This window comes from Zeus faber (assembly GCF_960531495.2).
Source record: "Zeus faber genome assembly, chromosome: 4".
In the NCBI taxonomy this organism is placed as follows: domain Eukaryota; kingdom Metazoa; phylum Chordata; class Actinopteri; order Zeiformes; family Zeidae; genus Zeus; species Zeus faber.
The window spans coordinates 8,018,669-8,033,941 of NC_137191.1; the positions used below are offsets into that span (position 1 = coordinate 8,018,669).

The window sequence follows — 15,273 nt, forward strand, 5'->3', positions numbered from 1 at the left end:
ATGCAGGTGTTACAAGACCAGAGTCAAGAAAGCATCTGCCCAAAGCGGGAGATAAAAAATAAAATACAGGAACACCTAACAATAATGCTTAATTTCATACCCATTAGGGCACTGACCCCATTTGATAACATTTTGTCTCTAGAAGCCCAATCTGATATTTTACTACGACATAGCAGATATGATTAAATCAAAACTTCCATACCCGTCTAAACTTAAGGGAGATAGGTGAAACTACCATCATAACAGTGTTTCTTGGGGAATTAAATAATTAAGTTTTAACCATTAATCATTCGGCCAGGATCGCCTCTGGATCCTCTTCATTGACCCCTCGGGGTCCCCCGACTGCATGGTGAGAAACGGTGCATATTCCATTTTTCATATATTTATGATAGTCAAAACTCAGCAACAATAAACTATTAATAAACTAGTAAATGATTAATTCAGCTTTCTTCCTCAACGTGGGGCTGATGCAGGTCTGGTTCGGCTTGACAAAATAATAAACGGGAGCTATTCAGTGATGTACACAAGGCTGTTTCAGAGCTATGCAGACATAGAACTGTCTGTGGTGTAACATGTATGTCATAATGTACATTTCCCAGGAGGTTCTGTGATGCAAAAGTATACTTGGAAATATTTTAAGGTTTTACTCCAGCTTTACTGGGAGAATAATTAACATTCCTTGCAATAAGTATATCTAATATGCTTAAAGACTACCCACATTAGAGTAGAAGAATCCATTTGGCAACGGCTGGGGTTTGTATTTTATTGTACTACTGTGTAACATTTTGAACACATTTAGAAACAAGAAAAAAAATCAGTCAAGTGAAATGTGTGTTTGATAACATTTACAATACAATTACAATAGGGTAATCACACCCGACTCACACCTTTTGTGGCAATACGTTTATTTTTATTTACTGTGCTAAATTGAAATGGACATTTTTGTGAGACACAGGCCTCTAACCAACTGGGAAACCATCAAAATACACTGTATAGAATTGTGTCTTTGTGACTCAGAGGTTAAAAGGGAAACAATAGTATGCCAGGTTAGGTACGATTTGCTTGTTCCAAAATTATGCACGTTGGAAGCAACATGCACCCACACCAAACTTACAAAACAAATGATTAAAAAAAAAAGAATTCCTTTGAAATATAATTCTGTCTTTCCTGGACCAGACAAATGTCTATAAGTCACATAGTTTAGCAGTTGTCCCACTTTTTCCCCAAAATGAACAAGCTGAGTATCATGTCACGTCAACTCTTGTGAAAGTTTTGTAACCTGTACGGTGATGATTGTCAAGATTTGTGATCTGTGTCTATGGTCTGCAAACAGCGGGGCCTTGCCTGAGGTTTTTGCTTGGTGTTCGGAGCCTGAGTGAGACACAGAGGTTTAAAATCAAAATTCCCGACCTGACAACCGCCGTTTGCTGGAAGGAATGTGCTGCTCGGGTGCGGGGGCGGCCAATATTGAGGGAAGGGTGGAACCCCGGGGTATGGCAAATAGGAAGGGGGGTAGGGGAAAGGGGGCATTGGTCTGACTGGTGGACCCCAGAGAGGGGGTGGGAGTAGGGCAGGAGGGGGAGCAACGGCGGGAACAGCAGAGGGCGGAGCCGCTGTGGAATAAATGTGGGGGAAATAGTGGGCTGAGGGAAACGGGGGCATAACGGGCGTCGGAGGTGGTTGAGACATGGTGTAAGTGGGAGTGGTGACAGGTGGGGGGCACAGGGACACAGCAGCTTCTCTGTGTTGTTGACCAGCATCACTGTTCTTTACAGAGTTGCCGCCGAGAGGGCAAACTGCCTGGTGTATCTCCGAGGCGTCCACCTGTGTGTGAGGGCAAAAACTAGATTTGCCCGATGACGAGGACCTGCTCGTGGATCCCGGGGAGAACACCCGCCTCGTCTCCTTTCTCGTGTCCTTGGCGGCGTCCCTGCTCTCTGCGCTCTCTCTCCTCCCGTACAACCGCTTCTGAATCCGACTTGACATTTCTCCCAGCTCCTCCATTCCGAGGTCCACGCCGATGGCTTGCAACAAATTTTGCATCTGCCTACATTTCTGCTCATCTTTGGGTGCGACGTGCATCGGTTCCGCCGCCGGGGGCGAAGTGGACCTTCTGGTAGCATCGATATGGCCGCCTCTTACATCGGCCTTTGCAGCAGAAAAGGGGCGCAAGTCCAAATCTCTAGCAAAATCCTTCTGCCCGTATCGCTCGTGCCTTTCCCCCCCACCAATGAGACCGTGGTGCTCCTGCCGCGAGGTACCTTCACATTTGGAGTCACGGTTCTCATTCCAGTGCAGGCTATTCTGGAGCATCTCCTGAGCCCGAGAGCCTCTGCGATCGGGATAAGCGGTGGGGGACGTATTTGGAGAGTGCAGCGGATCCTGAGATGCTGCAGGAGTGTGACTCACTATTTTGGTGAGCATGTTGACGTCCACACCTTTGTTGAGCACGTTGAGGAAGAGCTGGAAGCCCTTGTTAGCAGAGACGTGCTCAGTAAGACCTTTGGCGAAGTCGGGATCGTGACTCAAGGCGTTACGCTCTCTCTCAAAGACCTTGAAGAGGGAAAACACATACAAAAAAATAAAAATTGGATATTACAAGGTATTGGTTCACTGAAAATATTTAAAATACTCGAAAAGTTAGCTACAATACTTTCAATAATCAAATTAACTACTAGCAAAGTGTACCTGTCCACTTGCTTCAGCCACAGGATAGTTGGTCTTTGTTTGCCAGTCGTCAACATAGTCTGGACGGACAGGACTGTCATTTCTGTCTCTGTTACAGACCTGGCCAAAAGAAATAGTTTTTGGTCAAACACATTCAAAGTGGATACAAAACATACATCTAATTAATGTGTTGGCTAAATGGGTGTCTCAACTTGGAACTGCAATACACATAAAGCATTTCTGTTCAAATTAACATGTCAATAATTTGTAGACATGAGTTCAACAATCACTGTGAAAGGAAAAATTGACATACCCTTGAAGAATATTGAGGTGAATGTTCCTTGTTCCTGTCTGGGAACCGTCCATCGTTGTCATATTCATGTGGGTGCCTGCATGCAAAATCTTCCCGCGGTTTCTTATAAGTGCACTCCTCAGAACTTCTGTATTTCGATGCTGGCCTCCAATCTAAATCCTCACGTTGCCTGTATTCAAAACAGTCCTCCATGTCGTCCGTGAGCCTCCGCTGTCTCTGGTAAGAGACTCTCGGCTCTTGTGAAGTCCTGGACTCGAACGATAAGCGACCAAACATTGGATCAAAGGCAGTGTCTCTGTCATTGAGGGAGCATCGCTTTGCTGGGCCGCTCCTGTTTCGGCTGCAACTTAGTGATTCTGTAGTGTATGCTGTCTGAGGCGAGTCACTGTAGCGCCGCTTCTCTCTTGCCCTCTCCATGTCGTCGTGGATGCCTCCAGTGTAGACGTTGTGGCCATTTCGTGGTAGATCACTGCGATAGTCTTGCCTTTCTCTCCATCTGTCGTCATGATCGTTCCATTGTCTTGGGCTTCTTTCTCCGATCTGCCGTTTCTGGCCGTACTCGGATTCCTTTGAGTTCATCGTGACGAGGGGGGTGAGCTGCGGTGCATGGAGAAATATAAGCTTTGTAATGAGCCAACAAGGCTTAAGCGAGAAGACCAAGCAGAGCCGGAGGCAGGCTGAGGTCTCAGGCGGCGCTGGACAGATATTCCTTAACTTTAAATATCAGCTAGAGCTGTTACAGACATTATATAATCGCCAAATTGCGGAAAAAAATGTAAACGCCCAAAAAGACAACTAAATTGTTAATCGCAATTACTTGTATGAAAATTAAATGTCAGCTATAATTTCATGACTGTGACTCCCCTGGCCTCAGCCGATACAGAATACCGATCAAATACATTAGCATTTACTGCTCAACTTTTATTGATCAGTCAAGTCCTGGTAAAGCTGTGGTATGATGGTCTATTCCAGTATTTTCCTGTATTTCAGCGCAACCTCCACGACAATGTCACAATTTCACTCAAGTCAAATATTCCAACTGTAAATGAAACCCCTAGCTAGCTGCAAATTAGTGTTGTTATATTTCTGCCGCCTTATAGATGCATACGTCCGCATTTATGTCCCGACTATAAACTAGCATAATAACAATGGATAAAAAACGTAATCCTTAGGACATTGTGAATCAATGGTGACGTCACATTCAGCAGGTAAGTTTATCACGCAATTAGCTTTCGGTTACGTTAGCTAGCGTTAGCTTACACAACGTTTACACGCTTATTTTACCCTTTAACTCCCGATCATTGCCGTTATTCCGGTGCCTTCTGGCTAAAAAAAACCCCCAAAACCTAGTAATTCGAGACAACTTAGTAGATTTAACAAGTTAAAATATTATTAAATGCAAAACGAACGCGCTCCCGGACGGAGCGAGGCGTACGCTTGCGCTCTGCACGGGCGCAGGGCTATGACGTGGGCTACTACGTCATCACTGGGCACAATACTGACGTCCCCGGTCTTCCTGATGTCCGTCCTCATGTACGGCACCTCCGTCTTATCTCATTTATTTATTTTTTTCCAATGCAAAATTCAATTTTCCCAAAGACACGAAACTGCGGAGCTTCTCCATTTGCAGGCTCCACCCTTTCCACGCTGCCAGCGGGAGTGTGTGTGTGTGTGTGTTGTTTGGCGGATCGCCGCTTTTGCCGCACACCGCCCCCTACTGCACCGGAGTGCGAGTCACATCCTTCAATTGTTTCATGTTGTCAGGTCGCTCGTCTCTTGTTTGCAACTAGGTTCGAATTGTATATTTTTTTTTTACCCATATTTATATATAAAAAAATAATAATAATTATATAGCTTTATATGTTTCCTGTAACCTACAGACTAAAGAAGCCATTACTTGATAAATGAAAGTGTCCTGACTTCTGCGGTTTGGCTCCCTACAAAATGCTCTGCATGCAACTACAAACATGCACGCTCATGTTATATATCAAACAGGTCACCGATCTGTATCCATCCCATTTTTACATGGGCTACGTTAAATCGGAGCTACTGCCTTCCACTGGGTGGAGTTTTGGATGCACGTCCAAAATGTATGAATCATTTTGAGTTTTATAACTGTAATTCAAATTGTAAAAATAACTTGCACATGGGATTCAAATGTCATCACGCATCTGAAAGACAGACAGTGCACACTCTTTATTGGATCTTTCCTGAAGACAGCCACCAAATCACTCTGTTCTTTTGCAACAATTAATAAGACGTTCAACAAATGCCGCAGTTCAAGAATTTGTGCAATGCCATACGTCTCTACACACACACGGTCTACATCGTTGTACTCACTAGTGAGGTACAGTCAAGAATCCCTGGGGGTGATGATTAACATGATTAACACTCCCATCACATGTCAATTTGAGATACTTAGTCTGTGTTTCAAATGGAATGATATTAGTGATGTGCTTTGTGTGAGTGAGGCAGAAGCAGAGTCTTGGCCTTCCCAGGTTCCCAGGGCCATCTCCTCCTCATCTGCAAGCACTAGGGATTCACACTAGAGGGCGCTGCAACAGAGAGCAGTTTAATTTAGGGCAGCTGATTTATTACACTGAAAAACAAACCATTATGAATTTACTGAAAAAAAGTAATTGAAACCAAATTACCTTGAATTTTTTTATTGATATATTTCATATCATATTTATAGGTTTTCAAATATATATACACACACACACACACACACACACACACACACACACACACACACACACACACACACACACACACACACACACACACACACACACACACACACACACACACACACACACAATTTATCAAATCCCTATTTTCTAAATTTTAAATTGACAAAAATATATAAAAAAAAATATGTAAAGAATATATAAGTAATTCATAAGTAATTCATAAAATAAAACCAGTGGCTATTTTTTTCAGTGTGCTCCAGGTAACAATAGAGAACACCAGAAAAAACAGTCATCTAGTCCTCTTCTTACCTCCTCACTGGTAGAATTTAATCTCTGTGTCAACACAGTCGAAGAATAAGTCCCCCAGCTCCTCGCCTGGTATTTCTCCGCTGAGCATCGCCAAAATGTCGGCCAAACACTGGGATTCCAGGTCCCTCAGAATTTCATAGACTGCTAAGCCCTCGCTCTGAAAGAAACGTAGAGTGTGTGCGAGTGAGAAAGAGATACATCTGAGCAGATAAAAATCCCAGGCAAAATAGTACCTGGAAAATAAAATAGCTTGAGAGTCGGTCAAGTCATTAAGGTGCAAGTAAAAATGTTTTGTTTAAAAAAAACAAAAAACATTTGTAGAAATGATAAACCCCCTGAGATGAACCATTTAAATTTACAAGGGGCTCTTAAGACAGAACTGGAAGTAAATTATAATGAAAAAATACATACACAGATAGATCTAGTCATATGGACACAATAGCTCAATAGGCATTCCGAGATGGTTGTAATGTAAGTAATTACTTTATTTTCTGAGATCATTCTGGATAGGAAACTAAAACAGAATACTGAAAATGTCAACTTTTAATTTACATTTTAATGGGTAAAATGTCAATTTAGTGATTGCGACCGCGTGAAACAGATTATTACTATATGGAAATTCACTACAGTTAATAAAAAGTATATTTGGCACCCAACCTACGAGCTGATTTATCACTTAATTATCAATAGATGATAATTCATCCTTATCGGGTTTTGAGTGGAACGCCCCTTTGCGCGTGTCAAAGTGAATCTTATCCCCTGGCCCTGCGCGGTCAAACGTTACGCACCGGGCTGGTCTCCATGTTGTGCAGGGCGGTCTGGTGGGCCTTGTACAGGTCATGCCGGCGGTCCACCCGGCTCTGGAAGCGCGGCTGCTTCCGCGCCGGGTCGCCGGGGCCGAACTCCGGCGAGACCACCATCCGCACGGGGGTCATGGACTCGGAGAAGACGAAAGGCTTGAATATGGACCTGCGGGGTCATGGGAAGGGTTCCAAGGCAACGAAAAAAAAAAGGGGGGTGTGGGAGGGGGCAGCGACCCAGGTACAAAGGGGGAAAGAGAGGGAGAGAAAAGCAGAGAAAGACAGACTGCCATCAACCTGCTGTCTGAGGGCAAAGAAAGAGGGAGGAACAGATGTAAAGAGATGAAGAGAAAAAGAGGGGTTTTTTTTGAGCACAAGTGGAAGCATTTGAGCAGTCTGAGCGGGTCAGCCGTGAAATCAATCCTGCAGCAACGGCAACGCCAGCTCACAATGCGAAACAAAACTCATAGATTAATTCGGAATAACTAACAAGACACACACACTTTTTTTTTTTTTTTTTTGAAATTGTATTTTTTTAATCTATTTCTCCTTGCCCGGACGGGGTCAGGACGAGGGGATGCTGTTGATTTCTACGTGAAATGTGGCCTTGTGACCTGACTCGACTTTACAACGCGCAAATTCCAGGGGAAGCGTTGATGCGGGATGGGAGAAAATCACCAATCACCTGGAGGGGTCCGGAGTGGCGGTGAGGAAGTGGACGCAAGGCAGGCCGGGGTCCCTGGGCAGAATGGACACCATGCTGCCCGTGGTGCGGAAACCCCCCGAGTCCATGCAGATGCCGCTCTGTTTGTCCCTCAGAATGGACATCATCACCTCGGCGGTCACAGAGCCTTGAGGGCGGGAGAACAGTCGAGGGGGTTTTTACAAAGACGTCCGCCGCTGTCGCATGTCGACCTGAAATGCAGCGCCGGCGTTGCGTACATACTGTACCCGCCCTAACCCCCCGGCACATCCCGCCCGCGCCCGCCCCTCACCGTCGTGCCGTACGAGAAGCTCCGTGCCGCCCTTGTAGCGCCGCTTGGCCATCTCCATCCGGACCGGCGGGTTTTCGGGGCTGAACACCCGCGAGAAGTTGAACTCCCCCTCCCCGTCCCACCAGCCCTGCGCCCGGGCCACGCTCCGCAGCTCCGGGTGCTCGGTGGAGATCTCGGCGCCGATGGTCAGCTGGTTGGAGATGTTCTTCACGCCCTCTGGGAAGGAACGTCCGACAGGTTGACAGGTTGACACATTTTACACGTCAAGCTCTTTTTTTTAACAGGAAAACAGTTTGGGATGACTCCCGCAATCGCAAAGGCGACGGGTGGAAAAGGGTTTGATGTCCCACGGGGGAGGGAAATGTTTGAACCGTCCATTTCCTTTTCCAGAAAAAAAAGCACACGTTATCCTGTGCATCAAATTGCATTTGTATTTTTTGGCTATTTGTGTATATGTGGCTGTTTTTATTTTATTTCATATAAATGTATTGATTTTATTTTGTACTTTTTTCGACTGTTAAGCTTTTTTAAAATGCTAATTGCCTGTGGAGAAACACACCGCTCCTCATCATGGTAAATTCCTTGTATATAAAATGGTACTTATAATAAACTGAATGACCCATTCTGACCAGGCTTTGGTAACTAAACTAATGTGTAATGAAATAAAAACATAGACATTTACTTCAAGGTGTTTTATCTGCCTCGGCCTCACAAACAACCTTAACGGAAAGCCCCTCCGCACAAGAAGTAGAAGGTTCACGGCTAGTTTAGTCGCTGGCACTGGTGAAAGAGCTGGAGGTGGACCCCCGGGCGCTGCACCGCGGCTGCCCACCGTGTAGGAGTGGGTCAAATGCAGGGGACAGAATTTCATTGTATCCTACTTGTACATGACAATAAAGACACGCTGTATTATATTCTGGTCTTTCAGTCGAAAACCTTATATAAACATACAAAAACACTTTTTCAATCCCCAGAGGGAAATTCCGGCATTACAGCAGCAAAGAACAGCGCAGTCGAGAAAGAGATATAAATAAAAACAAGATAATAAATAACAAATAAGTACACATATATCTACACATGACCACGAAGTAGCAGTATGATAACTAGTGACGCCAATATGGCTGTTAGTCAGTAAGTACAAGTCACAGTATTGCGGCATTACTAATAACACTAATGTCTCAAACTCAAATGTGCCATTATCACCGCCGGCCTCTGACTCACCTGAGACTTTTTGCGCCACCCATAGCCTGCCGGCCGTCTCCAGCACCCAGGCTTCGCTGCGGTCCACCAGGAGGAAGGTGTTGTGATAGCTGAAGGGCTCGGGGTCCTCCCTGCAGGGCCCTCCCTGGCCGTGCTGCTCCAGGAGGCCGGTGATCACCGCCAGAGCGTCCCGGGCACTGTCGCCGCGCTCGAGGCCCAAGCTGCCGGTAAAAATTGAGGTTTTGGTTGAAAGAAAAGAAAGAAATAAGTAAATTAAAAAAAACACTTTCTGAAGCTCCACAAAAAGTTTTTATTTTCCCTCCGCGGAAGGCTTGTCACCAACCCTAAACAGCCGATGCCTTTGAAATCCTGCCCACTCTAATTTATTATACTGTTAGTTGTGATTTGTTATGGGACTCATATGTCATAGAGATGAACAGATAAGAACCAACGTTTATTACACCTCTCGTGTAAAACTCACTCACACTTAAAAAACGCCTGAAGATAACGCCTGACAAAACCCTTACATCATTCCATACCGACTTAGAAATACAGTAGATGTTTACACCATTATCTGATCAGGGAAGACAGGGGCGGCGCCGCTCACCGCACGAGGTCCATGCCGAGCAGAGCTTCTCCGGCGGCGACGGGCTCGCGGGTCCAGACGGCCTCATTGCCGACACAGACCCCGTGGTCGTTGGCCCCCATTTCGGCCCCCCAGAGCCAGGCGGGCCGGCTGAGGATCACAGCATGGGTGTGCTCTGCCTGGGGGATCTGGATGTACGTGCACTACAAAGGGAGAAAGAGAGAGAAAATCCGGCTCTAGCTCTTTGTACGATCCAATGTGCAGTGCTTGAAGTTCAGTACAATATTTACACTATGACACATACAGTATTAGTTGCTCAGACTTTCCAGAATAATTTGCCCTGAAGTTTAACATTCAGTGACTTTGATGAGATTAAAGCCACCGATGTGGTTCATTCATTCATTCATTATATACCCTGTGATATTCACGGTCACACAGAGGGCTGGGGCCCCAGTTCACTAAGAATGTAATGTTGTGGGGGAAATCCTGAATGGGAAGAAAGTCCTTTGCCACAACGCGTAATAAAGGCTTACAGTTAACCCAACAACACCAGTGTACTCAGAATGGAACTTTCCCAAGCAAAAAGAACAGGAAACAATCAATCAAGAACACAATATTTTTAGTTCATAATGTGTGCCAGTGTGTAAGCTCCCAGATGTTCCCAGTTTGCGCTGCATATTTCAAAGTTACTTTTTTTGTTTACAGTATACTTCCCAACCTCTATGTCTGCAATGCATGTACAGTACAAATAAGGTCTCAGGGTTTCTTAAGACAATAGATAAAGCACTGAGGAAGAAACAGATTTCTTCTAGATCACGTTGTCCTGCTTCAGTACACTAACATTCACAGCTGGGTGTAGTACCGATCAGCCACAACATTAAAACTGCCATTAATAACCTCTAATACTGTGTAGCTCCCCTCTTGCTGCCAAAACAGCTCTGACCCGTGGAGGCATGGACTCCACAAGACCTCCGAAGGTGTCCTGTGGTATCTGGCGCCAAGACGTCAGAAGCAGATCCTGTAAGTCCTGGAAGTTGTGAGGTGGGGCCCCCATGGATCGAGCTTGATGTTCCAGCACATCCCACAGATGCTCCATCGGATCGGACCCTAACCCCGCCCATCCCCATGATGTAGAAGAAAACGTGATTCATCAGACCAGGCCACCTTCTTCCATTGCTGTATGGTCCAGTTCTGACGCTCACGTGTCCATTGTAGGTGCTTTCAGTGGTGGACAGGGGTCAGCATGGGCACTCTGACCGCTCCCATATGCAGCAAGCTGTGATGCACTGTGTGTTCTGACACCTTTCAATCACAGCACCATTCAGTTTTTTCAGCAATCTGTGCTCCAGTAGCTCTTCTGTGGGATCGGACCAGACGGGCTGGACTTCGTTACCTACGCCTATCAATGAGCCTTTGGATCCCTTTGGTAGGTACTAACCACTGCATACCGTGAACACCCCACAAGACCTGTGGTTTTGGAGATGCTCTGACCCAGTCGTCTAGCCATCACTATTTGGTCCTTGTCAAAGTGGCTCAGATCTTTACGCTTGCCCATTTTTCCTGCTTCCAACACATCAACTTCAAGAACTGACTGTTCACTTGCTGCCTAATATATCCCAACCCTTGACAGCTGGCACTGGAACGAGACGAGCAATGTTATTCACGTCACCTGTCAGGGGTTTTAATGTTGTGGCTGATCGATGTGTAGTATGCTATCGGACAATGGGCGGTTCCACAAAGACAAATTGGGATGTGCCTCGATCAAGGGCGCCTTAAGAGATCATTTTGGACAAGAAAAAGTCAATCCTTTTTAGGTCTGGGTGATTGGACCTGAATTTAGATTTTGCTCTCAGTAATGGCCCAAGTAAACAGACACACAGGGGATATTTTGGACGTTTCTGATCAGTTTACTGAAGTTCATTACCTCCACCACAGAGCCTGGCGGATGAGAGGCGGCAGGGTAGTAGACGACCTCCTGAACCTCATCCCGAGGTCGGTCCGAGTTCTTCCCAAAGATCACGTGGTCATCGCGAGAACCGGGCGGCAAGGACACAAAACAGTCACATGACAAAGGAGGTTCTGCCATCCTGTAAACAGTGGAGGGGGTTAATAAACATTAAATATTTATTGTGGATAAACAGCCAGAACATTTGACATGGGGTGGCAACGAGCTGCTGGTGATGGCAGCTGCTGCTGGTTTGGCAGTCATTCTAAGTAGGCCTATATTCAAATCAAATTAATTTTGTTAGGATGTGCAATTAAGAGAGGATATGATTCGGTAAATGAATGCAAAAGACTATTTAAACATAATAGAATAGGGAACCCTGTTTAAAGTTATGGAGAATTGTACTCTGGGCAGTCTCTTCATCCTGTACAGTCCGTGGTAGACAACTCGCAGGGAGTTCTGATTGCATATCTGTAAATCAGCTCCGGGACGCCGACTGAACGGGTCTCTTATAACAGCTGTAGTAATGATTATCTCAGACCAATAGGATTATTGTGAACCCTATTCTCGTGAAGCGTTGTTTATTATCGTGAAATGCGAGTGTTTGCCTTGCGATCTGACCGGTCACACAAAAAACAGCACTCTTGGTAAAAATTGGACTTAGTCCCTGCAGGACAGAATACGTCTCATCTGTATGTTATACTGTATGTTTAAAAGGCATATTTTTCATACTAGACAGTTAATGGAGAAATTGTAAAAGTTTGGCTGAACCTGCGTGGCTGTTTGTGTGTGTATATGAGTGCTAGGAGACCGTCTAGAATCTAGGGGACACTCTGGGAGACAGTAGGAGCCAGGGGACACTCTAGGAGACAGTGGGAGCTAGGAGACACTCTAGGAGATGGTCTAGAAGCTAGGGGACACTCTAGGAGACAGTTTGGGAGCTTAACTTTGTGAGGAGGATTTCTTTGTGACATCACAACGACTGAATTTCTTGGCGTTCAATTTTTCTTTAACTCCCAGGCCAAATGTGTAACTCAAAACACCTATCAGAGTCCTCTGATAGTCCTCTGATAGGTAGATTTTTGCATTGTGAATGTAGGGAGAAAACGTTTTGATGTATAAGATGTGCACTTGCAAAACTGCTGGAGCTGTTGCGAGTTAGACATGTGTGTCAAAATGGAAACATTTCTCAGCCGTACTCCTATTTTCCCATGGGAAACCTCCTGGGCAAAATCTTGGCACAAAAAGAAGAATATTTAGTACAATGGCAGAAACCTTCCACAATGCCATAGCACACCTGTCGGAATTGAGCCGGCCAATTTGATGTACTTGGCTTGAGAATTGTGGGAGGTGAACGCCAGCGATAATTATAATATAGCTGCAGGCAGTAATACACAGGGTCCAGTTTAGTCATATTAGGAATGTATTACTTAAATTCACAAATTACTGCTCAAAATGTACATAGATACTGATCAAACTAACAACACGTTTTAAACGTCTTGGTTCCAACGAGACCTCAAATATGTCTGTGCACACTGCGGTTGCCGCGTTTCAGACACTTTTAGCCCGAAAAACCTGAATTAAAAGATTAATAATAATAATAATAATAATAATAATAATAATCTGAGCAACAATAGTGTTCCAGCCCTGCAATAATAACATGGGCAGTATCAGTAAGTGTGCAACCTTGCCAGCACACTTGATAATAATACATTGGGTAAGACTAGAAATGGAGTATGATGTGTAAGTCTACAAACTATAAAAATGTATTTTATGCACATAGACGGTAGTTTAAGATCATATTTTATACTAGATCATATTTCATACTTAATCTTACACATATTTTACAGGGAGAGGATTCTAGGATACTTAGACACTTGGAAAGTTCCATTTTATCTGTTTTAATATGAATGCACCCAGGCTACATGTAATATTATTAGTAAGCGCACTCATGCAAGATATAGTTTCTCTTTCATAAGTTGAAATAACTTTTGGGTGAATTACACCTTAATAACGCCTAACGGCATTAGCCGCCAGAATTCCAATTGACTAGGTTGAGATAAGACAACTTGAGACGTTTATGCAGTGCAGTTTGGACAAAAGAAGAAGAAGAAAAAAAAACCCAAAAAAACCCATTGAGGAACAAAGAAGGACAGTCTTCCTTTCTGCAGCCCTCGGCGCTCAGCCCTTTAGGGGGATTAGGTTTAGGAAACTGCAGCACTTTATTCACTGTAAGCCTCACAAATCCCACCGGGGCGCTGCACTCCCGTCGGGATCCAGACGCCCAATCGACTTCACCCGGAAACCCCACCCCCCTACACACACCCCCCCCCCCAAAAAAAAAACAACTGCGCGATCGCCAAATCAGCGATCCGCACAGCGGCGGCGTTGATCCGCGGCGATCGGTGTTTTATCGCCGCGGATTATTCTGATCGTTATTATAGGGCCTCTCCGCGGAGCGCGTGCGTCGCAGCGTTGCCAACGCGACAGACACAGAAGGTCTGAGTCGGTTGGTCGGTTCTGTAGTGGAGGTCGGTCCGGTCTAACTACCCAAGCCGGACGACACCGGGCGCCGAGATCGCGCCGCGCCAAACGTTACCTGGTTCCGCCGCGGCACCGGAGTGTGGGCGCGAGCAGGTGCGGGCGGCTTGCGGCGACTGCGCGTCACGTGACCGGGGAGAGGCCCGCGGCCGCGCGCTTAAAGGCCTCGCGACGCCCCCGGTCCGCGTGCGCGTCCCGTGGGCGTTTTCGACAAGCGCTTCTATACGTGGAGCAAGTGCCCCACACACACCCCCACCCCACACACCCCCACACACCCCCCAGCAGCAGAGGGGTCTGCCCACGGACGGTGGTCGCTCACTGGTTGCTACCTGGAGCTGGAGCTGGTGGTCCGGGACAGCTAGTGCGTGGGCCTTGCGGTCGGTCCGTGGTCCTGGGTACCAGATGTGCTCGGCTGCCAGATCGCGCCGTAGACTCATATTCTTATAGCGCGATTGTTTGTGTAGTGTATATATATATATATATATATATATATATATATATATATATATGGAAAAAAAATACAATAAATAAATAAATAACTTAAAAAAAAAAGTGTACATACGTATATGTAATTCTGTGCTGTGCTAAAACATCTTGCTGCAGTCTGGGAGTAATATTTATTAGAACAAATATAAATGCCAATATTATCATCCGGAAAAATACATCTTTCTATCGTATTTCAATTAAACCAGATATATATTTTGAATGTAGATTTTTAATAGGTTGAATATATTTGATGTAGACAGTGACCCATCTTCACACAAGATTTTTAATTTTTTTTAAATTCCTTATTTATTTTTCTGAGCTGGGGTGCGGCTGTACCTAGAGCCCAGTGGCCCTGCAAGTGAGCAGCCTCTCATCCTTGTGATCCAGACCAGTTGCTCCGTGGTCCGCTGCGTGATAATCGTGGGCCGTCCTTGGTCCTTGTGGTCTGGACCAGTGGCTCAGTGGTCCGTCGGTGGTCCTAATCCACCGGACACCTCCTCTGTCTTATCTCACCTTCTCCCTTCTCTCTCTTTTGGCTGTGCGCTGAACTACAAGTGCAAATATCAACATGACACAAAACAACACTTCTAAAAAGCGTGGAAGGAGAACCTACGGTGGCCACGAAAAACGCAGAAGTCCCTGTCCATTCTGGGCGACTGTAGAAACGGTTTATTCTCAGGTAACGGCAACACAACCACTCTTATTTTCATGGAATTACACACTGATTAAAACATACTT

General features: G+C 45.4%; 2 protein-coding genes across 3 annotated transcripts; both read right to left on the reverse strand.

Moving 5' to 3' along the window:
* Positions 1 to 760: 760 nt before the first annotated feature.
* Positions 761 to 4,350, reverse strand: LOC307228689 (uncharacterized protein). The gene is made up of 4 exons (XM_079998450.1): positions 4,265 to 4,350; positions 2,981 to 3,577; positions 2,689 to 2,787; positions 761 to 2,553 (listed from the first exon to the last, which is right to left on the reverse strand). The coding sequence occupies exons 2-4, from the start codon at positions 3,557 to 3,559 to the stop codon at positions 1,297 to 1,299; spliced, it is 1,935 nt and encodes a 644-aa protein (XP_079854576.1). The 5' UTR covers positions 3,560 to 3,577; positions 4,265 to 4,350; the 3' UTR covers positions 761 to 1,296.
* An 802-nt stretch (positions 4,351 to 5,152) lies between these two features.
* scrn2 (secernin 2) lies at positions 5,153 to 14,431 on the reverse strand. 2 transcript variants are annotated; one of them, XM_079999924.1, is made up of 9 exons: positions 14,379 to 14,431; positions 11,488 to 11,650; positions 9,585 to 9,766; positions 8,999 to 9,198; positions 7,778 to 7,993; positions 7,468 to 7,633; positions 6,771 to 6,951; positions 5,983 to 6,139; positions 5,153 to 5,535 (listed from the first exon to the last, which is right to left on the reverse strand). In XM_079999924.1, exons 2-8 carry the CDS (start codon positions 11,647 to 11,649, stop codon positions 5,987 to 5,989), a joined length of 1,260 nt encoding a protein of 419 aa, XP_079856050.1. In that variant the 5' UTR covers position 11,650; positions 14,379 to 14,431; the 3' UTR covers positions 5,153 to 5,535; positions 5,983 to 5,986. The 2 variants fall into 2 exon arrangements, with proteins under 2 accessions (XP_079856050.1, XP_079856049.1); XM_079999923.1 differs by lacking the exon at positions 14,379 to 14,431 and adding an exon at positions 14,108 to 14,171.
* Positions 14,432 to 15,273: the final 842 nt, after the last annotated feature.